Raw genomic sequence first — 25,991 nt, forward strand, 5'->3', positions numbered from 1 at the left:
GTAAATGCTGAAATTAACATGAAATGAAGCTTCAGCGCTAGTTCTGCCGGGAAGACTCAATCTTACATCACTTACTACGTATAGACCTAACCAATCATCGCCTAACCAATCATCACCTAACACTTGAAGTATAAAAGATCGCCACTTACCCTTTCTTTGCGTTCGCAGTTATTTTTGGGTAAGCAGCCGATATTCACCCCCATCCTCGCCACCACCACCTGGATGATCCCTGTCCATTAACCCCAGGGGGGTTGGCTGCGCCCCTGCCTTCATCATCATCAGGCAGGAAGTGCAGGAATTCTTGACCCTCTGGATGCGAGCTATGGACGGGGCCTACGCCAAAGAACTATATATTTTACCATATTCGCACCTTGTCACTGATCAGTTGTCTAATAAATGTTCATTATCAAGTTTTCTCGCCTCCCGGTTCTTTCTGGTAGAACTTACATGAATAAATGCTGTATTAGTATTGTTCATTGTTAGTTCATTTTAACTAATGCATTAACTAATTGTTAACAAATAGCACCTTATCGCAAAGTGTTATCGAGTTAATTTCCAAAAACAGACTTCAAAAACACGTCTTATTATGTTATCATGTTTTTATTGTGTTTTGTTGTGTTAGTTGTATTTTTTGAGTAATTATTACTTAACCAAAACCACCCGTCTGCAGTTTTAATGATATAAATTGGAACGCACATTAAAAGCAACTTTTTTAAAAAGAGTTATCTGTTTTTGCAAATGAACTCTTTTACAGTATATACTTGATATAATTTAACAGAAGCATATGGAAAAATGGTGAACATCTGTAAAGTATTTTTATGGTGTTGATTTAAATAGTAAATATTGCTGTGGACCCTGTGACAAAAACATGAACACTATACCAGGGTTAAAGTTATCGACAGATGCCAATTATTTAGGTCAATTGGTTGAAAAACACAAGTGATGATTGTGTTATTGTGTCAGTCTTTCAGTAGCCTCATCAATAGACTTTTTTTTTTAATTTTATCAATTTCAAAGTAAATGTTTCTTTAAACCTTATTTTCTTATAATTTACAGATTACAGTTCTATCATTGTATGGCCACCTTGCCTTCTATACTCATTAACATCAACATCGTTACAAAAACCCATAATAGTTAAGCACTAGATTGTATGTGTGGTACGTGTGATTGTTTGCATTTGAACGCTTCCGTGCACAAAGCAATGGCTGTACAGTAACTCTGGCTGAGAAAGCAGGTGAATGAACTGAGGCAAATATTGACCTGCGAGTGACATTCAGACAATGGAGATGCATTTCCCAGGTGTCCGGTGTTAAACTCTAAACCCATTTTAAAATGCACACACACACCATCAAGGATTGTGCTTATATCATCTATGCATATATCACTATACTGTAAACCATCAACCCAACTGAACTTCTACATGACATCATGTATTAGGTGGATGGATAAGGATGCATAAGGATGAAAACTATTCAGTAGATGATATAAAATCCACATCGTAGTGCCGAAAAAATGCAGTTGAATTTTTTATTGATTCTACACTACATAAGAGAGACGATCAGTAAATATGCTGATGAATCCGTGCAGTATGGGCCATAACTAGGCCAATCTCTCAACACATGGACATAGATTTTCAATAAGCACCCAAAGATTTCCTATAACCCAACCTCAAGACACTTCCTCTATCATTCTAAACCTGATCCACACACGAATGAACATACCACCTGACGTGCAGCCACACGGGGGGATTGGGTTTCAAATGTTTAAGCGTCTCTCCATGCTAAGATATGAATCACAGTCTTGCAATATCAATCAGATTTTATTCAATCTATCTGATCTCTGCAGCAGCAGAAACCACTTCTCTGTAAAACACCTGGTATCAGCGGATACAATCCCGTCTGAAGAAACAGAAGCAGCCATTATTAGCCCTTAAAACACAGGCATGCCTTCAAATGAAACTGACCAAGGACAGGATTAACAAGCGGGCGAGCGTGTTTCCTGCGTGGAGCATCGGAAGCATTAAACATTCATAAGAGCAGCGGGTTTTATGAGCTATAAATGCGGTTGTGTGGCCGCTACTGTACGACTGTGCAACACTTTAAAACATCAGGACGGAAGGACTGCAGATATGAGCTGTGGTTCTCAACATGCTGTTGCACACACAGTTGTGAGGGAATGTGAGGATGATGTGTGTCTGGAGACAGGCGCTGGCGATGCTCTGGATAGGTCTGATCTGGTTTTTATGATCTGATAACTGCAGCGTTCAGAGCTTGTTTGTGAATTGGGTCGACTGCTGCAATCACGCAATCAACTTTGCCTGCTCACCGCAACAGTCAGACGATGAAGCTTGAATCATAAACAAAAATGACTCATTTTGTGTGAAGTGTCTTAATAATTCAGTTGACAGAATCAAGAGTTTCCGAGGTCAAGTGTCATGATCACTGCACAACGCTAGCTCGTAAATCAGCACTTTTGGGGATGAAACCCACAACTTTTATCAAGCCAAATCTTTAACCGCTCGGCTTCTCTATGCTAGGATACACTACAAACACCAGTTAATTTCACTATCTATCCAGATAATACACAGTCTATTTTTATACAACTTTTTCTGTGAATTATATTTCATTCATTCTGCTGTATACAGCACATACCTTGTACTACAATAGTCTATTCTTATTTTTTACTTGTACATATTTACATACATACATAGCTTTACACTCTCTATATCTTTATCTTATGTTTATTGTATTGTATTTCTTTATTTTTTATACCCATAGGCCCTTATTTAAATCATTGTGTACTTTTTTCTATTGTGTTATGGTCTCTGTGTACTGTTGTTGCTGTTTCTGTGTTCTGGATGCTCCTGTCACCAAAACAAATTCCTTGTATGTGCAAACATACTTGGCAATAAAGCTCTTTCTGATTCTGATTCTGATTTACTGTACTGTACAATCATTTGGCTGACACTTTTATTCAATGTCACTCACTGCACACTTATGAAGTAGAGTATCTCAAGGGCACAATGACTCACAGATCAACACATGTCTTTCAGCTACCAGCCCACTGGGATTTACCACCTTCAGCTAAACCACGCTATAGTACATGCTAAATACCTTACGTTCTAAACACACACACATGCGTATTTGGAGGAATAGAGATTTACTATTCCTTGATGCTATTATCCAAAGTGACGTGATCTTCAATCTGACTTTAAGTGTCAGGTGCACTGTGATCATGCTCAAATCCACAACATTTTGGTTACAAAACCAAATATTATAGCATCAGGCTACATCATGTTTGGTGCCTACAAACACAACAAAGTTGGTTATAGAGAGAGTGTATACTGGTAAAGGAATGCCACGATTAACTAATTCATAAAAGTATGATAAAGCTCAAAGGCGAAATAGCTACACTTCATATATCACCCCTCGTCTGGTTTGAACTCACAACACTATTGTACCTGCATGGACAAACACGGGTCTTGAATGAAGCTCAAGAGTTAAACTTCATAGATCACTACTTTGTGAGGTTCGAACCAACAACCTTACATTTACAACCCCAGCAGAACCGCAAAACGCACGTAACGCGCTTTTCAATGAATGAGTTGTCCACCGTGACGTGGTGCTGAAAACTCACCCGCGCGTATTTGGAGGAATAGGGGTCCTCGAAAAGCGCCCAGATCCTGGGTCGCCACACGCGCCACCAGCCCGCCTTCCTGCCGTCCTCCTGCAGACATAGTCGCTTGAGATCCCCGTCCCCCGCGAGCACCGGGTCGTCCTCGGGCACCTCCGGCTCGGGGTTCTCGAAGCTGTCCAGCGCCTCTTCCGCGTCCCGGTGCTGTCGGTAGTTCATCCAGCAGCACGCCTCCACGTCCGTCTCGTCGATGCCCCAGAAGGCGAGCTCCTCCTCGAAGAGCGGCCCGCACACGTCGTTGGGACAGTGCAACTTGCCCGTCCGGTAATAGTTGAGGATGAAGGAGAAGACGGACGGGTGGCGGTCGAAGAAGAACTCGTCGGCCTTGGGGTCGTAGTCGAAGTTGTTGAACGCGTCCGGCTCAGTGAGCCACGACAGCCGCGTACCGGGCAGCGTCTTCAGGGTGCTCCGGTACGTCTCGTGCCTCACGCCGCCGCAGTTGATGACGATCTTCTCGCTTTCCGACGGGCAAGTCATGTCGGCGCTGTAACATGCTTTGTTGGACGACTTGTTCCCACCCTTGCGCCCTTTGAATGAGGAGACACACACCGAACTGAGCATAAGGGAGGGAGAGGAGGAGAAGAGCGGAGAGGGGAGGAGAGAGGAGCAGCCTGGGAGGGGGAGATGAAAGAGGGAGGGGGGTGGGGGGAAAAGGGGGAGATGTTTAGTAAAGGTAAAGATGGATGATATTTAACATTTGACAACTCTAACCGTATTAGTGTCCGTACATCAAGAATACTGCAGTTACATGAGATTCATCACATCACACACTATGACCTTGTGTTTTTGGACAAACTGTAAATATGCATTAAGAATTCATACAAAACATAGAAAAAACAAAGTACAGAAGAAGACTGACAACTCATTAGCTATCATGCATCAACAAAACTGTAAATATTCATTATTGGAGGTGACCAAAGGCATGTCACCTTCACTGTGCATGTCCCATTCAACAGTTCTAAGATCACATTAACAATACAATCTCTGCTCAATTAGAATGTTTCAACCTTCTGAAATGTATGAAAATAAATACTGTATTGCACAAGATTTTTCCCGATGCTTGTTACAGTAACATCATGTTGACCAGATGCTGTCTGTCAAATGTTACAGCCTTATTGCAGTCAAATGTCCTCACAAAGCAATGCCACTCAAGATGCGATTGTGGGTGAGAGACCGAGACTCTTGCGACTGATTAAGATTCTAACTGTCTCTCTATCTTTTTAAATGAAGCAGCTAATAAGTCAAGAGCTTCGCTGGAGCTTCATTGCATGGGAGAACGAGAGAGAGAGAGAGGTAGAGAGAGATGCTCATTATGCACACACAGCAGTACTGTAGCCCGAGCGTCACATGGTGGGAGGGGTTGGAGAGCAAGACAGAGTGTGTGTGTGTGTGTGTGTGTGTGTGTGAGAGAGAGAGAGAGAGAGAGAGAGCAGATTTGCTGCAGTAAAAAAGACTTTCTGCATTCTACTTCTTATTTCATCCAAACGTTATTCCGTCCATTAGTGCGGTGCTGGATCCTATCTCAAATGACTCTGATGTTGCTTGCTTTTTAAAAGAATAACCCACTTTAGTCCATTTTCCTTTTCTTCGTTTCCTATCCCATCTCGGTATGCCTCCCCCCAACTCTTCTTCTCCCCCTCCCACCCCTCGCTCTCCAATTCCGCATTAAGGAATCACAATTCACTGGGAACCACATCACCGGACTCCAGCATCACTTACTTTTACTCTTTACTAACACATCTCCTTTCCTCATTTATATTCTTTCCTTGTCTTTTCTCTTTCTTTCTTTCTTTTTCATCTGTTCTTCTTGAGCTCTCTCTGTCTTCAGTCATTTCTTTGTTTTAATACTTTCCATATTTATCTTTTGCAGGTAAAAAATCCACTGATCTGAATTATTTTCATTTTCCTCTGTCACTTCACTGTCTTTCTATCCTAATTTTGCACTTGAGACAAAGTTAGTGAACTCGAAAGGAACTGCATATAGAGTGACTAGGAGGAAATGAAGTGAAACCAAATTTTGGGTAAGATATTATTTACTTACTTTTGTGGTTGCATGCACACTTTTGTAGAAGTATGTACAGAACATGTAAACTATGTTCATATTAGTTATGCTTTTTATAGATGTTTAATATATTATGATATACTGTACTGAGAAGTGCACAATTGCACAGTAACTTGCGTAAAGCTAGAAATAGCTGGAAATTTTCCTAATTATTATAGAGTGGTATAAAGTCATACATTTGAACAATAATGTAAGGAAAATTAACCAGAACTTCTTTAAATGATTATTTAATAGAGAGTTAAGTTATGTAATGTGTTTTGATGCATGAAACTGTAATTGGCATACTGTAAGATGTAATATGTTGCATTGTAAGGCATATATAGATGAAGCAGTATATAAATACAGGGCATTGCTAGTCTGATATGTTCTATAGCAGCTGGTCAATTAAAAAATGTGAGTCATTAATGGAATAATGTGATACTTAAGGGCACCCAGAGGAGGCATTAAGACAGAAAACAATTAAAAAGTGAGATAAGTGAATACACAGGTGGAGATGAAAGTGAGAAATAAGGGCAAGTGAGGTGAGGGTAAACATATTAAAGAAACAAAATGACAGATATAGATATAGACAGATATATTTCTGCTTTCAGCACCCTGGACAGCAGCATTTCAGAGCTCAGCTTGCCAAAACTTACCAAACAAAAAGAAAATACATGCCAAATAAGTCACAGATACAAAAAAATTGTATATATTATTTAACTATATTTTTACTTTATTATAATATAATTTATTATAATATTAATTTATTCACTACTTGTGTGAAAAGAAAAAAATTGACTGCTTTATGGAAGCTTTAAACTAGGAAAAGTTATATGAGAAAGTCCATTAAAATTATATTTAAAAAAATCTAACAATGTGCAAAGTTATAAAAAAAACAGAAAGCAAGTGCTCTATAAAAGTGCAGCACAAGAATTGAAAGGGTTAACATCTTTTCACTGCACCGTGAGTGTGTGTATGTGTGTGTGTGTGTGTGTGTGCGTGCGTGTGTGTGTGTGTGTGTGTGTGTGTGTGTGTGTGTGTGGTGTTGTTGTGTGTGTGTGTGTGTGTGTGTGTGTGTGTGTGTGTGTGTGCTGTGTGTGTGTGTGTGTGTGTGTGTGTTGTGTGGTGTGTGTGTGTGTGCGTGTGTGGTGTGTGTATGTGTGTGCGTGTGCGTGCATTACGCCTATGGACTGTCCCCACGGGGATAGTAAACAACGTGCGTGCGTTGTTGCGTGAGTGTGTGCCGCGTTCATGTTTGTATATCCCGGTGGGGACCTAAACCTGAATACACACCAACACATGGGGACTCGTGTCACCGTGGGGACCAAAATTGAGGTCCTCAGGGGCAAAAAAGCTAATAAATTGTACAGAACAATATTTTTTACAAATCTAAAAATGCAAAAAGTGTTCTATGATCTTTAGGTTTAGGGATAGGGTTAGGGATAGGGGATAGAATATACAGTTTGTACAGTATAGGTTAAAAGCGGAGAAATAAATAAAAGCACCAAAAATGGGAAGCATGTTTAGTGATAATGAAAGTGGCGTGAGAAATCCAGAGGCACGGGCAGAAAGAGATGAGGCGTTTTTAACCAGCACCTCATCTCTCTACTGCACTCTCTGCTGCATGTGCGTGTGTAAATGCGGCACATGAAACCTGAGCAAAATAAGAGAAACGTTGCAAGAGGCAGAAATGCAGTTAGAAGTGAAGAGGAAATGGAAGCTAAGGGAGAGAGAGAGAGAGAAATAGGGGTGAGCTGAGGAGGACTGCAGTGACGCTAAAATACATTAGCCGTAACACTGCGGTAAGAGGGGGAGGGAGAACTGAAGAGATCAGGAGAGACCAACACTGACAGAGACGGGGAGGGGGCGAGAGAGGGAAAGAGAGAGGCAGAGGAACAGGAGGATAATACAAGAGATGTGATGACGTGAAATAAGGAGCAAAAAAGAGGAGAGTGCATGAAAACTGTGAAATAAAGTAAAAGCCATCAGAGGCTGTAACATTTCTTAGGGTTAGGGTTAGGTGTGATTTCTCAGGTGTGTGTGTAAGCCTAAAACCTTAAACGTATAGTACAACATTTCTGATGGTAAAATAATTTCAGAATATCATTTAAAATCTTTTTCTGTGGAACACTAAAGAAGATATTTTGAGAAAGTCAATGGGAAATCATTGTTGTTTGGTTACTGACATTCTTCAAAATATCTTGAAAGTCATAAAGGTTTGGAAGAAAATGAGGGTGAGTTAAAGATGAAATAATTTAAATTTTTAGCTGAACTATCCCTTTAATATGGGCAAACAGCTGTAAGTAAACCACTGATAGGTTGTTTCCTTCTAAAAGTGCAACACTGGTTCTCAAAACCAGGACGACAATGCAGCCAATGGCATGGTTTTGGGCGGGACTATCTGTTGGTCTAACCAATGACAGAGTTTTTGAAAACAAATGTTTTTGCAATTCTGTTTGTTGATGCTACTGGCACAGTTTGTAATAATGGAAGGGTTTATCTTCATCTGACTCATAATTATAGGTTGTCAACTCTGTTTGACATGAGAACAGCAGTACATCATCTCAGTGTTGCCAGAGTTGTCAAAATCAAAGGTGAGAAAACAGATTCTCACATAAAACAGACTTCTATACGTGCAGAAATGTGCAAAATAATTGACTAACAGAAAGTGTCTTAAATAGTTTTGGTTAAACAATGGCCATGCAAAGAGTCTGACCTGACCACAAATAAATGATGGATAGCAGCCATTAAAAATCACAGAAATGTAGAAAACGCGTGAAGGACAAAACACAGAGGTCATAAAAAAAGAAAGAACATACATACAGAACACAAGATAATGTGAAGGACAGACGGTGAACGACACCGAATTGAGGTAGCAGTTATTATTAAAGATGACGCCTGCAGCAGTGTGTATGTTTCTCACCACTGCGGTTTACAAAAAAGACCCTCTTTAGAGGGTTTCAGTGTCTCTAAAGGCTGGCAGACCCTCACATTCCTCTGTCTGGTCCAGTGGAGCCCCCCATTGACCATCAATGGAACTGCAGCAATGCAGAGTGCTGCAGTCGCCTCCCCTTTGCAGTGCACCACATTCAATGTCCTGTATCAACCCATGCAACACACCACACATCCATTTCCAGCGCTTCATCATCACATTTATCAAAAACACACTCCGTCCCACGTCTTCGTTCCATTCTCTCTCTCCTTCAAAGGTTAGAACATCACAGTCACTGATGCAGAAGGAAATATACCATGAACGAGACAGATTAATAAGGGACAGTTTTTTCCCTGCCTGCTAGCGCTCTTATCTCTTGCATGCATGGGGTATTTATTGGTACAAAAAACCCACAGCAATAAAACCAAAAGATTTTCATTCATATCATCAAAACTGTCCAAATCTACACCTCTGGATGCATCACCTGTGCATTCATTTCAGCATTGCTGGTGTTTATGTTTCTGTGGCTGAGAAACACATCACTACAGCAGAGATTGTGTGTGTGTGTCTGTGGCCTTTTTCACAGTTTCATTTGTGTTAGAAACCGCAGTGAAAATCACACAACATAACATCTGCTTCAGCCAGTTGTGATGAGAACGGTAAACTATGATCCTGGGCTACCTGTCCCTAAAAACTCATTCACATCAGAGCTTCGTTCTCTTTTGAAGAGGATACTTAAGCCGGGGAGGACTGAAAGTGTGGGAATGGCGTGGTCTGAAAAACAGCAAAATATGGGAATTATTACATTTAAAAAAGTGCTGGGTTGTTTTTGACCCACGCTGCCACTGTTAAAAAAAAATCTGTAACAAAATGGCAAAAAGTCTGGCAGCAGAGTTTCCAGACATTTCCCGTAAAATTACGGAAAAGAACTGTTTCACAAAATTACATGAAATGAACTGTAAAAATACAGAGCCAATTTTACGGTCAAAATTGGTTAAATTACAGTACAGCACTGTTGATAATTGCTCATTAAACTGTGTAAAAACAGATAAATTATATCAAAATACATTAAAAAGCAACTTCTTTTCAGGGTAATCTCTGTAAATTTAGGAATTTTTAAGTAATTTTATTAAGCTTCTCTGTCAATCTACAAAGGAATTTACTTTTAAAAAACATTTTAAATGTATAATAACTAAGAAACTACTAATAAAAACCAAATGTCTGTACATTTAGCAGTTATAATAAAGATATATATTATTAAAATACACCAAAAGTAGCTACATTTAAAACCTACAATACTGTTAATTAAAAGTAATTAGCAGTTATTTGAATCTATCAGGTCACAGGCCTACAATAATTTCCTGTTAAATTCTTTACATGTAAAATAAATACGCAATATTAAAAAACAGTACTTTATTTTGTACCTTCAATGAAACAGAAAAGACATTCTGGGGAAATGCAAAAATATTTATTTTTTAAAATGTTCATCTGACAGTGGGAATACAAGCGGAGTATATCAGATTCAGAACATAGCTCTGTACATGCAAGGTATTCGTTACACATCTAGACATTATTTGAGCAACTTGAGTCATATAGATTACTTATGCTACCTATAGGTGGACTTAGATTGTCAAGAGTTTTGGTCCCGCTCACTGTCATTATATGCCTTCTATAAATCCTGAAGTTATCTGCTGAAGAAAGAAAAACATACATTTTAGATGGCATCAGGTAAACATATTTTTCAGATATCAACGGTCGCAGCAAAATACTTAGACTGACTGCAAATCTCTATGTACATTATACACTATATTCAGTTTACTTTCTTATAGCAAAACCTCCCAAGAGTTACTTTTGCAGTAACACATCTTGCACAGTCACAGTGGACCCACAAGGACAACACAAATTATTAATAATGAATATTATAGGAAAATGATACCGTGTAGATCAAATTTAATTTATTGCCACTGTCAAAGCAATCCTATGGAATCAAATTACTTGTCTGTCTTTGGCAATGTAGATTTTAGATTATAAACAGTCCAATCTTTTCCATACCTGGATTGTTATGGTCACCTGCGGTAGATTAGCACAAGCAGTCGATCCACAGAACCTGAAAATATTTAAATACATTGTATTACGTTCACACATACAAAGTAGATTTTAGATTATAAACAGTCCAGTTTTTTCCATACCTGGATTGTCATGGTCATCTGCTGTAGATTATCACAAGCATTAGATCCCTAGAACCTGAAAATAAAATATTAAAAATAAATTGTTTGTATTAACATTTACACATACAAAGCACAAGTTCCACAGATAGACATACAAAACATCAACAAGAAAATTAAGATATAACGTTAGAGTATTGCTATGAAATTAAAACAAAATGTATAGGGAAAACATTAGATCATTTTTACCTACACTGCAAAAAGTGCCATTCTTACTAAGCAGCAGTTTTGTCTTGTTTTTATTAAAAATATCTAAAACTTCTTAAATCGATATACAATTACTTGACAAGAAAAGTGACCTAGGGTATTTAGGCTCGGTTTCACAGACAAGGTTTAAAACTAGTCCCAGACTAAAATGAATTTTGAGCTGTTTTAACTTAATTTTTTTAAATATATCAGTGCCATTGTTTTGTTTTAAGATGCACATCAGTAATGTTTTTTCTGTTGCATTTTAATAAAAGCAACTTAAATAGCCTAATTTAACTAAGACATAATCCTGGCTAAGGCTAAGCCTTGTCTTTGAAACCGGGCCTTAGTCTTGTTTTATGTAAAATTATATAAGAATTAAGTACGTTTATGGTAAAAACAGGCAAAAAAATCTGCCAATGGGGTGAGATTTGTTGTCACTTAGCAAGAATGTCATTTTTTGCAGTGTAACTTTACCTACAGGTGTAATAATCATCTATCTGGATCGGAAACACATTTCTATAACCAAAAACGTTCATAAAAACGTCTCTGAAAAAAAAAACTTTTATCTTGAGAACACAAATTACTGTATTATATATACTAACGTTAACGTTACTCCTTAGCTAACATTACAGTAACGTTAGGCCTCCAGGTTTATCAGAAGAGTTCTAACAATTAGCTTCAAGACAAAAAGTGCAGCACACGACATGAAATAATAAAATAATCGTTTAAATGTGTTATAAAACGCTTACCTCATCCGGCGGTCGGTTGCTCTGACTGACATGGTGAGACGAGTATAGTGAAGCAGGCGCTAAAGGCGCGTTGTTTTCCTCACAGTTTCAAAAGTATTGGCGCTTTAAATGTAGCCTACATGTCATATATTTCCATCGGAGCGGAAGAAATTTCTTCACAGTCACTCACTCGCACGCTACTGCTCACGGCTGTTCTCAGAGATGTTTCCCGCGGTGCCTGCCTGGCTACCATAGGAATCCACTGGAGTTTGAAAACTCCCGCTCTGGCTCTGCTGCTCGCACTAGTACCGCCACTCACAGCCGTTAGGACGCAAGTGCGCCAAATTTAAATTTGCAGCCTCTGATTGGATGATGGAAGTCTTACACAACTAAAATATATATGCCCAAAAGGAGAGTTATAAATTTGATTGCAGATTAATTACAATATTGTTGTTTAAATTACAAATACTGCCGTACTGTAATATATTACAGAAATTATTACAAATTGTTAAAATACTGTATGTTGTATTAGCTATAGTGAATCGATAACCGTTGCACACGTAAATACTTTATTTTAATATTTAATATGTTAGGCAAAGTTTCAAAAACGTAATAGGATCTAGCAGTTTTACTACAGTTTACTATATTTAAGTTGTCAAAATGCAAAGTTGTATGTTGTTTAGGTGAGAACAAAAATAAATGTCAAAATAAATTACATTTGTGTCTGTAGAATTACCAGTTGACCTCTAAAATACCCTAAATATATAATGACCTTCAACTGCATTTAATTACAAAGCAGTTGCAATTTTACATATTTTTTTACAGAGAAAATACGTAAATTTTTACTTCATTGCATTTTGGGAATTGTAAAAATACTATAAATTGCTTTTAAAAAAACATAATATTTCTGTAATTTAAAATTACAGGAAATTAACCATAATTTAATAGGTAGTATTTTTTAGTACAGCAAAAATCTGTAAAATAACAGGCATTAACTTTTTAATGGAAAAAAGGAAAATTTCTGTAAAATAATACAGACCATTACCTGTAAAATTACACTTTTTTTTAACAGTGTGGGTAAATATTGGAAAGAACACTGCTGGGTTAAAAAATGACCCAACCAACAATAAAATGATGGTTTATTTTTAACCCAGCAGTGTGTTGAGTCCCATATTTATTGAATTATAGAAAATTATAGAAAAAAAGGAATGCTTTTACTAAAACAAAATCTCTAAATCCAATGATCTTTTAACAGTATAGATCCACATTAAACTATTAAGAATTCAAAGCGACAAATCTATCCTGAACGCAAGCAGTAAACAAAAATCCAATTTGAGCGCATCAATAGATTGCACCTATCATTTGTAGGCTCCAAGTCAAATACTTATTTTTACACATCTTTACCAGGGCAATCTTCATTGGCATGTTTATAAAGACATAAAAAATCTAACAACTCAGCAGCGGCAGAGACAAATCTATTCTGTCAGAAGTGAAGAGTGCAAAATGTAAGAAATTACTGGAAATATGAAGGTCAAAGTTGCTAAATGAGTAAAGTGAGTTACAGCGAGTGAAAGCCCTTTCTCACCTCTGTTCCTGAGAGCCCAGATCTTTCTCTAGTTTAACAGCAATTACAGCAAAGATTGTCTGAAGAGAGAGAGAGAGTTTATAACCTCAGTAAAACTCCAATGATCACCTTTCACAAAAAATCCAGATCCCAGCTATCACAACACACATTTACATTAGACACAAACCCCATAACACACACATCACACTACATAACCTAGGTTTAAAATCACTTGAATTCTGCAGTTAATGAACTGAGAGATGAAGCACGCAGGGCCTTCAGCCATCAAACGTCAATGTCCTGTAGAAACGTCTTGGTTACGGATGTAAACTCAGTTCCCTGATGGAGGGAACGAGACGTCATGTCGAACCGACAGATTGGGGTTTGTCTTGAGAACCTATCATCTTCTGAGTATTTAGAAAAGGCCAATGAAAATTGGCGAATGAAATTTGCATGCCGGACTCCTCCCCGGATGTCCGGGTATAAGAGGGAAGCCGGCGTGCTCATTCATTCACCTTTTGGTCTGAGGAGCCTGAAGCATCCCCCCCCGACCGCTGCGGTGGGCGGCCAGCGTTGTGGCATAAAGGACACAACGTCTCGTTCCCTCCATCAGGGAACTGAGGTTACATCCGTAACCAAGACGTTCCCTTTCTGTCGGTCTCTCGACGTTGTGTCGAACCGACAGATAGGGGTTCCTATGGAAAACGCCACAGCGCTGAGCCGCGTCACAATCTCTAGTGGAGCGATGCTGACTGGCCTGGGCGAGTCAGATGTGAGCGCTAGCCGAAATTGTAACCGTCCAGTGGAGAGGTAGGGGGTCCCAGAGCTTTTTCAAAAAGTTGGGAAGCCCCTGCTACCAGCTGTGACGGGCAGAGGCCTAATTCTCTTACAGCGAGAAGCCGCCCAGCACCATAAGGGCCACTGGGTAAGCATTATTCCCCCCTGGGGGAAAAACGCTGCGGAGACCACTACCTAAGGAGTAGTGGAGACACCACATGGTCTCACCAACAGGGGAGAACTCATGGAAAATGTGCGGACTAAGGAGTTAACCGCAAGGTGGGAGTCCACCAAGGGAGGTCATGGGTTGCCGAGGTGGGAACCATTCATGAGGATACATCAGACGGAACAGCCCACGGAGGGGGGATTACCACGTCTGGAGCACTAGGTCCGGTTAGAGCTATGTGGCAGATAACTCAACTGTTCCCCGGCCTAAGGGGCAGGGCTGCTCTGCCCAGCCTGCCCCGAGGAAGGTGCTTAGTGATGGATGGAATGCCTGTTCTTTACCCAGTGGGGAAAGAAGGGAGGCGTAATAGCCGCTGATCCCCTTAGAGGAAGGGGGAAGTACGCGTACGCCCTACCGGCTGCCGGTCCTACACGTTGCCCTGCAGGACGCGGGCTGACACCGGTTCCGCGCGTAGGTATTAGAACCTCGCGGAGTTGTTGGGCATAGCCCAACCCGCAGCTCTGCAGATGTCTGCCAGAGAGGCGCCCTGAGCCAATGCCCATGAGGAGTGTGCCTCACTCCCAACGGGCAGGGGCGATTTTGAGATCGGTATGCCATAACGACGGCATCCACGATCCAGTGCGCCAGCCTCTGTTTGGAGACAGCCCTCCCTTCTGCTGACCTCCAAAACAGACAAAGAGCTGCTCAGAGCTTTTGAAGCTCTGCGTGCGGTCCAAGTAGAGGCGCAGTGCGCGTACTGGACACAACACGGATGGGGTTGGGTCTTCCTCCCCGGTGGGGAGCGCCTGCAGGTTCACCACCTGGTCTCTCGGGAGAGTGGTGGGAACTTTGGGCACGTAGCCGGGACGGGGTCTAAGGATAATGTGAGAATCCCCGGGCCCGAGTTCTAGGCAATCTGTGGACACGGAGGGTGCTTGCAGGTCCCCTACCCTCTTAGAGGTGAGCGCCATCAGGAGAGCCGTCTTTATCGAGGTGAGAAAGAGCGGCAGCTCCGAGAGGCTCGAAGGGGGCGGGGCCTCTTGAGGCCCGCCACCTAGGTCGCAAGAGGGTACGGAGCGTGGATGAAGCAGTCGCCTTCTCGCGCCCCTTAGGAACCTAATGGCCAGGTTGTGCTGTCCCAGAGGCTTCCCAGCAACTGGGTCGTGATGAGCGGCCGTAGCAGCTACATACACTCCCAGTGTGGAGGGGGGAGAGGTTACTCCCCAGTCTCTTTTGAGGAAGGGACAGCCCATTCCCGATCGAGCAACTCCGCAGGTCTTCTCACCGAGAAGAGCACCAGGACGAGAAGAGGCACCACTTATGGGCGTATAGCTGCCTAGTGGCCGAGGCCCTAGCCTGAGTGAAGTCCCAACCAGACAGGGGGTGGGCCACTCAGGATCTCCTCGTCCCGTCCAGACATGGAGGTTCCAGGGTTCTGCCTGGGATGCCATAACATGCCCCTTCCCCTGGGAAAGCAGGTCCAGGGGGAGCGGCCAGGGGGAGTTGTTGTCAAGAGCCTTAGCTCCGAGAACCAAGTCCTGGTTAGGCCAATGGGGCGTAACTAGTACCACTTCATGCACCTCTTCCCTGGCCTTGCACAAGACCTGTGCAATGAGGCTCACTGGGGGGGAAGGCGTACTTCCGCTTGTCCCGCGGCCAGCTGTGCGCAAGGGCATCTGTGCCGAGGGGTGCCTCGGTCAGGGAGTACCAAAGCGGACAATGGGTGGAGTCCGGGGAGGCAAACAGGTCCACCTGGACCTGGCCGAACTGCTCCCAAATGAGCCGGACTGCGCGGGGATAGAGTCGCTACTCTCCGCGAGGCGTCGACTGACGAGAGAGCGCATCGGCTGTCTGGTTCAGGACGCCTGGGATGTGTGTGGCTCGCAGGGAACTGATCACCTGCTGACTCCAGAGGAGGAGGCGCCGGGCGAGTCGTGTTAGCTGCCGTGAGCGAATGCCACCCTGACGATTAATATACGCCACGGCAGCTGTGCTGTCCTGAGGTCTTCCCATGAGGGCCGCTTCTGCTTTCACCACAGCTGCTGATGGGGCGATGGTCTCCTCTTCGCTGTCTCTTCCAGGGGGGCCGCCTGAGTGGGGGGCGCCAGAGCTGGAGGGCGTCGAAGAGGACCAGGGCTGCTGGGAAGCAGACGGTGCACGGGACTCGACGGCCGAGGCGGCCGAGTCGCAGCACGGGAGGACTGCTTCTTTACTGTCGAGAACTGTGGCTCGACAGTATCACCAACCAGCCCCCTTTGCGAGATGGGTGCGTCAAGAAAGCGGACCTTCTCTGNTGACTGCCCGAAAGCTTCAGGCAGTTCAACACTGACTGGGCGCGCTCTGTAGTCAGTCGCGCTTTCATAGGGACAGAGTCGAGTTCCATACCGAGAAAGAGGATGCTCTGCACCGGGGAGAGCTTGCTCTTTTCTCAGTTGACCTGTAGCCCCAACCGATCTAGGTGCCGTAGCACCAGGTCCCCGTGTGTACACAACAGATCTCGAGAGTGAGCCAGGATTAGCCAGTCGTCGAGATAGTTTAGTACCCGCACACCTGCTTCCACGACCTTAGTAAAGACCCATGGAGACAGGGACAGACCGAAGGGGAGGACCCTGTACTGATATGCCCATCCCTCGAACGCGAACCGTAGGAACGGCCGAAGTCGAGGGAGGAACGAGACATGAAAGTATGTGTCCTTCAGGTCGATTGCCATGAACCAGTCCTGACACCTGGCAGATGTCAGGATGCGCTTCTGCGTGATCATCCTGAAAGGCAGCTTGTATAGGTGCCTGTTCAGAACACACAGATCCAAGATAGGGCGCAACCCCCCGCCTTTCTTGGGGACAATGAAGTACGGGTTGTAAAACCCATTGAACATCTCGGCTGGTGGGACTGGCTCGATCGCTCCCTTCGCCAGAAGGGTGGCAACCTCGGCCCGAAGTACGGGAGCATCCTTGCCTCTGACTGAGGTATATAGGATGCCCTGAAAGGGGGGGGACCGGCTGTGATAACCCAGAGAGAGAGGAAACTTTTTGAGAGGAAGTGGGCGCTAGCCCCCCGGAGTGGCCAGCAGATGGTGAGACGGGGCAGGATCCTTCCTTATCCGATTTCCCAGCGGTAGCCTCGATCCCCCTGAGGTCTTCCCATGAGGGCTGCTGGGAAGCAGACGGTGCACAGGACTCGACGGCCAAGGCGGCCGAGTCGCAACACGGGAGGACTGCTTTTCTTTACTGTCGAGAACTGTGGCTCGACAGTATCACCAACCAGCCCCCCCCATTGCGAGACGGGTGCGTCGAGAAAGCGGACCTTCTCGGCGTTACTCATCTGCGCAAGGTTCGGCCAGAGGAGTTTCTCATGGACCATAAGTGTGGACATCGCCCGACCCAGGGCCCGCGTGGTCACCTTGGTCGCCCGTAGAGCTAGGTCGGTGGCGGCGCGGAGTTCCTGCATAAGTGCTGGGTCGGTCTTACCATGGAGCTCTCTCAACACCCTGGCCTGGCAGGAGCCATAGCGTGGAGAGAGGAGGCAGCTTGGTCCGCCGCAATGTAAGCTCTCAACACCAGAGATGCTGAGACCCCACATGCTTTGGATGGGAGTTTAGGTCGAACCCCCCCTCCCCAGGTGGCCGCCGCCTACCGGCACGAGTGCACCGCGGGGGCACCACCTGGGGGACATCAACGTGTCCTCTAGCTGTCTCAACCTCGAGGGAAGAGAGGGTGACAGAACTTTGGTTGACGTGAAATGTGCCGGAAAGGGGGCGTTCCAGGTCTTACTAAGTTCCTCATGAACTTCCGGTAAACACGGCACTGGGGGCGGGCGCGGCTTGGAGCCGCGCTCAAACCCGAGGCGCCATGTAGCCAGCCGCGAGCGCTGGGAGAGGCAGTGCGGGCACTGCAACCCAACACTCACGGTGGCCCGGGAAAGCATGGCTGACATTTCGACATCCGCTTCTTCCTGGGCTCGACCCCCCGAGGGAGGGAGCCCGAGGAATCGTCGGAGTCGGATGGAAGTACGTCACCCCCCGATGCTGCAAGAGACCTCTCATCATCACGCATCGTGTCCGAATACGTGATTGAAGAATAAGACGGTGGGACCATCTCCTGGGGAACGGTCAGACGAGCGAGACGAGGTGCGAACGGTCCGTGAGCCAGTGGCTGGCGGATTATCGCTCACAGTAATCCTCATATCACCCTCGCTGCTTGCCGTAGCGGACGGCAGGGCAGTAGTCCTGCCGCTACGGAACGGGGAGCAAACGAGGTGGTGGCTGAGTCCCGTGGGAACACAGCCACCCGTGACACAACGTCTGAATCGTCACCGCCCGCAGTGCGGGCAGGACGTATCCACAACATCTGCCCCAGCGTACTGGAATCAGGCATCGTGTCCGTCCCCCTCCTCGATGAGTGTGTTGCACCCATGAGAACAGCTGGACAAGCCACGCTGGAGAAATGTAGCTCTTTTAGAAAGGAAATTAGCTCGAACACCTCCGGAACTGCCAAGACGCCCAGGGGAGAGTCACTGCAGGAAGGGACTGTCCGCTGCACCACGTCGTAGATTCCAGCAGAAAAATGATCACCAAAGATCGTAGAGAAGCTCATCAGATGCGTAGGCTCTGAAGAACAAAAGGTGAATGAATGAGCATGCCGGCTTCCCTCTTATACCCGGACATCCGGGGAGGAGTCCGGCATGCAAATTTCATTTGCCAATTTTCATTGGCCTTTTCTAAATACTCGAAATAGAAGATGATAGGTTCTCAAGACAAACCCCAATCTGTCGGTTCGACACAACGTCGAGAGACCAACAGAAAGGGAACTAACGTTTGCTTGGGTTTTCTATATGTTCTGTAAAAGGTTTGTCTCTAATTTAAATTATAGAGGGATAAATAAATTCCTTCTCTAATAAAATTCAGAATTACAACATTTCTGATGTGTTAATATGAAAATATAATCCCCACATATTACCCGCACAAAAAAAAAAAAGAAAAAGGGAACGTTGGGCAATGGTTAAACGGTGCACACCCAACACAGGGTTTTATATGGCTATATATACATTTTCTTGTTTCTGCCAAAATACAAATAGTCAAATTCATTTGTAGGTCAAAATCAGAAAGTTTCGTGTTCCCAGTCTGATCTCCGGGATTTGTTGTCTTTTTTTCAGTGTGCGTATGTTGTTGTGTCGAGCACATGGCTTTTTGTTTTGACAACTCGCCCTGCTCCATTTGTTGGCTATAATTGCTTCAGGTTTGTGCATTTTAATTCACAGAAATCCAACCCAATTTTTTTTCTTTTTTTTTTAAATAAAAACTTTTTTTTTCATCAGATATTTTTCTGATGTTTAAACTCTATTAACAAGTGTTTACCAAAATAGGGTTCAGTAAAATGGTAACAAATACATTCTCTGAGCATTTTAATTTCACATCCATAACGCTGGAATTGCCCACATCTGTGCAAGGAGTGAGATGTGCTGACAGATAGGCTACAAGAGATAGGAATAGGCTATTACATTATCTGTGGGAAAAAAATATACAGTATGTACTTTTGAGCCTAAATGTTCTTGTACTCCATTTGAAGCACTGGCTAGAGGGCAACAGTTCAAAAGGATTGTGGCCTGGGTATGAACTCTGTGATGGCTTTTCCTGCTATTTTCAAGGACTACAAGGATGGGCAGGGGAGCAGCTGACAAACCGTTACTGAAGTACACAGAACAACCTCTTGCAAGTCTCTAACTTCAGGTTCTGTGAGATGGTGGGGCTTTCCTGATTTCTCCAAGAGAGAGATGTTGACCCTGGGACAACATTTCAATCAACCAATCAGATTTGAGGGATTAGTTACACTTCATGTTTAGATTAAGCTAACCAAGGCTTTGTGCCTCTGCACCCTTATTATTCATCTATCATTTCCTTCTGATTTAAGGGCTATGGTTATGGTTAGAGTTTGGAGTGGGTGTAGACTTTTTCTACAAAAATGTTGTCAACAATGTTGCCATAACAATATCTCTTACTTGGCAAAATCTGTTCAAGCTAGATGGTGGAACCCAGTGACCTGAATGACTCCACAGCAAAACAATTACAAAATATTGTTTTGTGTTTTGGGCCATATTCGATTTAAATTGAATTTTTTAATAGGGATAAGATATGCTTTGGCTCTTCTTTTGCATTTACATCCAATTTTCACATTTAATTTATATAAATCATTTTAAATGATTCATTGGTTAATTTTTATATGAAATTACAATTATTTTATCTATTAAACTAAAGAAATCATAAAACCACTATCCGAAACTGTGAGCGGTGGCAGGCAACCCCCTTGGCCTACTGTATTTATATATACATATCTATGCCTACAGTAGCATATATTTGCACCTCAGTACATTATAAAACAGCATGAAATAATAACATTTTGAGTGTAAATGATCATATTTATTAAATGAATGCCACATTATTGGGATAGTTAAAGCCCTCTCTACCCTACCAGATAAATGATTCATGATTTATTACCCGCTGAAAACAAAACAAATGAAAACAAATGCCTTTCCACTCTGATTAGTAATGGGAAAAAGAAAAGAAAGAAAATTCCTTGTGTGTGCAAGCACACTTGGCAATAAAGCTTTTCTGATTCTGATTCTGATTCTGATTCTGAATCTTCTGATTCTGATTCTGAAAAGGAGAACATGTTTGGCAATAGGTGGACTCGAACCCCCTTCGATCGGGGGAAAAGCTTTACTATTGTACGGGGTCACTTCCCCTAAGCCACTGGAGTTATTAAACGACGAGTTGTAAGGGAGAGCAGCACATTTTCTCCATCGTCAGCCTTATTTGTAACCGGCGGAACAGCCTATATATGCTTGTTTTTCTTATCAAGAACGTGTAAAACGAAATACTCATACAGTATACCACAGACTCATGGCCGTAGCCAAGGTTTGAAAATTAGTGAGGTCCGGGTTGGGGTGTCAAACCTAATATTACCAATAAATGCTATAAATGATACAACTTGAATAAATATAATGATTAATAAAGTTAACAAATTATAAACCCATGAACATGGCTTAATACTTTGGCTAGAGGTTTTCCAAAACAACTTTTGTAACTGGTTGAATTCGAACTTGCGATGGCATTGGGAGACAGACGGGGCGTTGTCATTAAAGCCCTACACCATTCAAGTTGACACGTGGCGTGCGTCTTTTAATTATTTAGTAGGGGTGGGTGAAAAAAATCGATTCACATATGAATCGCGATTCAGTCCTCTAGCGATTCTTATCGATTCACAGATTTCTAAAAATCGATTTTCTAGTTAAAATAACAATTGGTGATGTTGTCGGAACTAAAAGGCAGAACTTTTTTGCAAGAGCGGTGCGGCACCCGGACAGTCGAGAGACTGCACAACTTAAGCTTAGCAACAGCGATGGTGCTAAAAGAAATACACCCCGTCCCATTTTTAGCGAGGGCAGGTTTCTGGAAATACTTTGGATTTTATCATCTCTATGGTAAGAAGGAGCTTGACAAGACATATGCAATATGCAAGCTTTGTAAAGCGAAGGTGAAGTAATTTGAGAACACTAAACGTAAAGACTCACATCGAATGCCATCATTCCAGCAATTATATAACTCACCCAGTACTTTCCAGCGTCTAATGGATGTTGTGTTAGCTGATTTACAGTGGACTACTTGTTAAGTGTATTTGGACGACATTATCGTTTTTGGGCGAACGATTCAAGAACATTTGCAAAGACTGGAGGAGGTCCTTTTCAAGCTTCGCCATGCTAATCTTAAGGTTAAACCCCCTAAGTGTACTTTATTTGCTTCCCAAGTAAAATATCTGGGCCATGTTATCTCTACGGAGGGAGTGATGGCTGATCCATCTAAAGTAGAGGTGGTACGTGCTTGGCCCATCCCTAAAACTCAGACAGAGGTGAGAAGTTTTTTAGAATTGGCATCCTATTACAGGCGCTTTATCAAGGGGTTTGCTGAGATTGCTCGGCCTTTACATCGTCTCACTGAAAAAGGGAGGATATTTGTTTGGGGGGAAGAATGTCAGGAAGCCTTCCAGCAGCTGAAAGCTAGCCTTATTGCTGCCCGTCTTGGCTTACCCAGACCCCCAAAAGCCTTAAAAATTTATTTTGGATAATGACGGCAGTGATGTGGGTATCAGGACTGTCTTGTCCCAAGAGGAAGGGGGTCTGGAGCGAGTGATGGCATATGCTAGTAGGGCTTTGTCTAAGCAGGAATGGAAATATGCCACAACAAAAAAATAACTTCTGAGTATGGTGACCTTTACTAAGCATTTTAAGCACTATTTGCTAGGTAGGGAGTTTATGCTCCGAACCAATCACAACTCATTGCGTTGGTTACATAATTTCAGGGAGTTAGAGGTACAGTTGGCTCGGTGGGTCGAGCAGTTGGCAAACTTCCAATACAAAATTATTCATAGGTCAGGGAAGTAGCATTCTAATGCAGATGCCCTCTCCAGACTCCCGGGGTCTATGGGTGGGGATGGCCGGGAGAGGGATGGGGGTTTCCTTGAAGCAAAGAAACAGGCGACGACGGTCCGGGTAGTGAGTGAGGTGGATGGGGCAGAAAGCTCTACAGAGGAGGTAAGGGAAATTGAAGACGAACTAGTAAAGTCTCAACAAGGGGACCCTGTTATTCAGTTACTTATTCAGTTTAAATCTGGAGAGGCAGATGGCCGGAAAGAAGTGGAGTTAAATCCCGACCTTGCTAAAAATATGTTTCAGTATGGGACCAATTGTAGATTCAAAATCAACGGTTGGTACGGTTGCCCCCAGCTAATTCTGATGCTGCGTCTGTGGTACAGGTAGTCTTGCCCAGAAGTTTAATTCCCGGGGTGTTGTCTATGTTGCATAATGCACCTATTGGTGGACATCTGGGCATTCAGAAACTACAGGCCAAGGTGAAAGATTGTTTTTATTGGCCTGGGTGGTTTGTGGGAGTAAAGAAATGGTGTAGGGAGTGTCATGACTGTGCATCTCTCAAAAGTGTGGGAAAAGCTCCTTGTGCTTTGCTCCAGATGTCTTTTGCATCCCAGCCACATAAGCGTGTGGCGTTAGATATATTGGGGCCATTACCAGAGACTAAGGACAAAAATAGGTATATTTTAGTCATTGGCGACTACTTCTCAAAGTGGACGGAATCATTCCCTCTTCACAACCAGGAGGCTCAGACGATTGCTAGAGTACTGGTGGAGGAGTGGGTGTGCAGATATGGGGTACCTCGGAGCTTGAATTCTGATTAAGGGAGAAACTTTGAGTCGAACCTGTTTAAGGAGTGTGACAGGTGGAGCAACGACACGTACACGAGGGAGTTATGTGGATACCCCCGGAGGGTAAGTTTCTTGAAAGTCCCCGGTGGAGATGGAAGAAAACAATGCAACAAGTGACTTCCGGGTTCCTGGGGTACGTCTTGTGGTCTGCGTATGGCACGTCTTGTGGTCTGCGTATGGTGCTGGGTCCGAGCAGTTTGCCGGTCATTAGGGCTTCTGGGTTCACTACGGAGAAGTGCGATCCTGCCGGTCTATGCGTCATCCAAGCCTGAGAACACAAGAAAGTCTTATGAGATCCACCATTCGGTAGCGAGACGTTGCTCACCTCCGTCCTTGTGGCTTCGGCTTTTGTAGTCGTGAGAAATGAGCCGCAGGTGGTGATGAACGGCAGGTGTGCCGATCTGATTTCCTCCGTCTCCATGGTGATGCTGATTGCACAAGGGGTGACTCATCACACCCCCCCCAAAGCGTCGACCTGGTCCCGTGGGATGTTCTGTGGGGAGACTTAGAGAGGTGTTGAGACGGAGGGGGGAGTTACCTGACCGAGATGTCCATCCTGACCACAACCTCGACAGACCGTCTGTGTTGCCGTGCCCAATGTACCACGGTGAAGTGGTAGTCCTGGAGCGCTAGGAACCATCTTGTGACCCTGGCATTGGTGTTCTTGGCTTTGGCCATCCATTTCAGAGGTGCATGGTTCGGTTACCAGGGAAAAGCTCCATCCCAGGAGATAGTAGCGCAGCTCCAGGACTGGCCACTTTATGGCCAGGGCCTTCCTCTCCACCGTGGCATACCTGCTTTCGGCTGGGGTTTATGGCTGATGTATATCACAGCATGTTCCGTTCCATCCTGGGTCTGGGACAACACTGCTTCTAGTCCGGTGTCTGAAGCATCGGTCTGGAGGGTGAAGGAGCAGCCAAAGTCCGGCGCCCGTAGCACCGGGGAGGACGAATCTTCTTCAGGACCTGGAATGCCTGGTCCATCTCCGGGGTCCACTTCACATTCTCTGGCTGCCCCTTCCTGGTCAGGTCGGTCAGGGGACTGGCTATGGATGAAGAGTTGGGGATAAAGCACCTATAGTACCCGGCTAGCCCCAGGAAGGCGCGTACCTGGGATTTGTTGCTGGGTCGGGGGGCGTCCCGGACTGCTTCCACCTTCTTCGCCTGGGGCTGGATAAGGCCACCCCCGACCTTATACCCCAGGTACTGGGCTTCGGCGAGTCCGAGATGGCACTTCCTAGGATTCGCCGTTAGGCTTGCCTTCCGGAGGTCCATCATCACTCTCCGCAGTCTGTCTAGGTGGTCGTCCCAGGTCCCCGAGTGGATGACCAGATCATCTATGTAGGCGACCGCGTAGGCTTGATGGGGATGCAGCAAGATGTCCATCATCCACTGGAAGGTGGCAGGTGCCCCATGCAGCCCGAAAGGCAGCACCCTGAACTGCCAGTGTCCTGAGGGGGTACTAAACGCCGTCTTCTCGCGGGACTCTGGGGAAAGGGGCACCTGCCAATACCCTTTTGTCAGGTCGAGCGTGGTGATGCAGCGAGCCTTTCCTAGTCGGTCCAGCAGCTCATTTACTCGAGGCATCGGGTATCCGTCGGAGAGTGCCGTCTGGTTTTGGGACCATCATGATGGGAATGACCAGGGGCTATGGGAGGGCTCTATCACTCCAAGTTTTTTCATCCGGTTGATCTACTCCTCTATAGCCAGTCGACGAGCCTCTGGAACCGGTAGGGCCTCTGTGTCACCATGACTCCAAGTGGTGTTCTGACCTCATGTTGGGTTATCCGAGTCTGCCCGGGCTTTTCAGAGAAGACGTCCTGGAACTGACTGACCAGGGACTGAAGTTCTTTCTTCTGGACGGGGGACAGATGCTCTCCCATTTGGACTACCGGTGGCTCTGCTGCCGTGAAAGCCACCATCTGGGTTGGGGAGGCGATCCAATCCTTTAGCAGGTTGATATGGTACAGCTGTTCCTCCCGTCCTCATCCTGGCTGATGGATGCGGTAGTTGACCGGCCCCACCTTCTCCACGATGGTGTAGGGTCCTTTCCAAGAGGCCAAGAATTTTGAAGTGGCTGTGGGCATCAGGAGCAGCACACTATCCCCCGGCTGGAACTCTCTGGGCTGTGTGGGCCAGTCATACCACCGTTGCTGGGTGCGCTGAGCCTCTATGAGGTGTTCTTTAACGATGGGCATAACCCGGTCTATGCGAGCCCACATTTGCTGGACGTGCTCGATCACGCTGCAGTGGGGTGCTGGCTGTTGTTCCCAGGCGTCCCTGGCAACATCCAGGAGCCCGCGGGGTTGTCTGCCGAAGAGGAGTTCGAAGGGGGTGAAGCCTGTGGACTCCTGGGGCACCTCCCGGATCCCGAAGAGCACAAACGGCAGTAGGAGGTCCCAGTCGTG

At 44.5% G+C, this 25,991-nt stretch overlaps 1 protein-coding gene across 6 annotated transcripts in view; it reads right to left on the reverse strand.

The window, feature by feature from the left end:
* kcnc3b (potassium voltage-gated channel, Shaw-related subfamily, member 3b) overlaps positions 1–13,483 on the reverse strand; it is a 66,035-nt gene extending 52,552 nt beyond the window's left edge. For all 6 annotated transcript variants that reach the window (XM_057323201.1, XM_057323200.1, XM_057323198.1 and 3 more), the window contains exons 1-2: positions 13,394–13,483; positions 3,637–4,304 (exon numbers count right to left, since the gene is read on the reverse strand). In XM_057323201.1, the coding sequence (XP_057179184.1) occupies positions 3,637–4,254 (618 nt within the window). In that variant the 5' untranslated portion in view covers positions 4,255–4,304; positions 13,394–13,483. The remainder of the gene's footprint in view (positions 1–3,636; positions 4,305–13,393) is intronic.
* Positions 13,484–25,991: the final 12,508 nt, after the last annotated feature.

The sequence above is a fragment of the Triplophysa rosa genome, linkage group LG23, assembly GCF_024868665.1.
Source record: "Triplophysa rosa linkage group LG23, Trosa_1v2, whole genome shotgun sequence".
NCBI lineage: Eukaryota > Metazoa > Chordata > Actinopteri > Cypriniformes > Nemacheilidae > Triplophysa > Triplophysa rosa.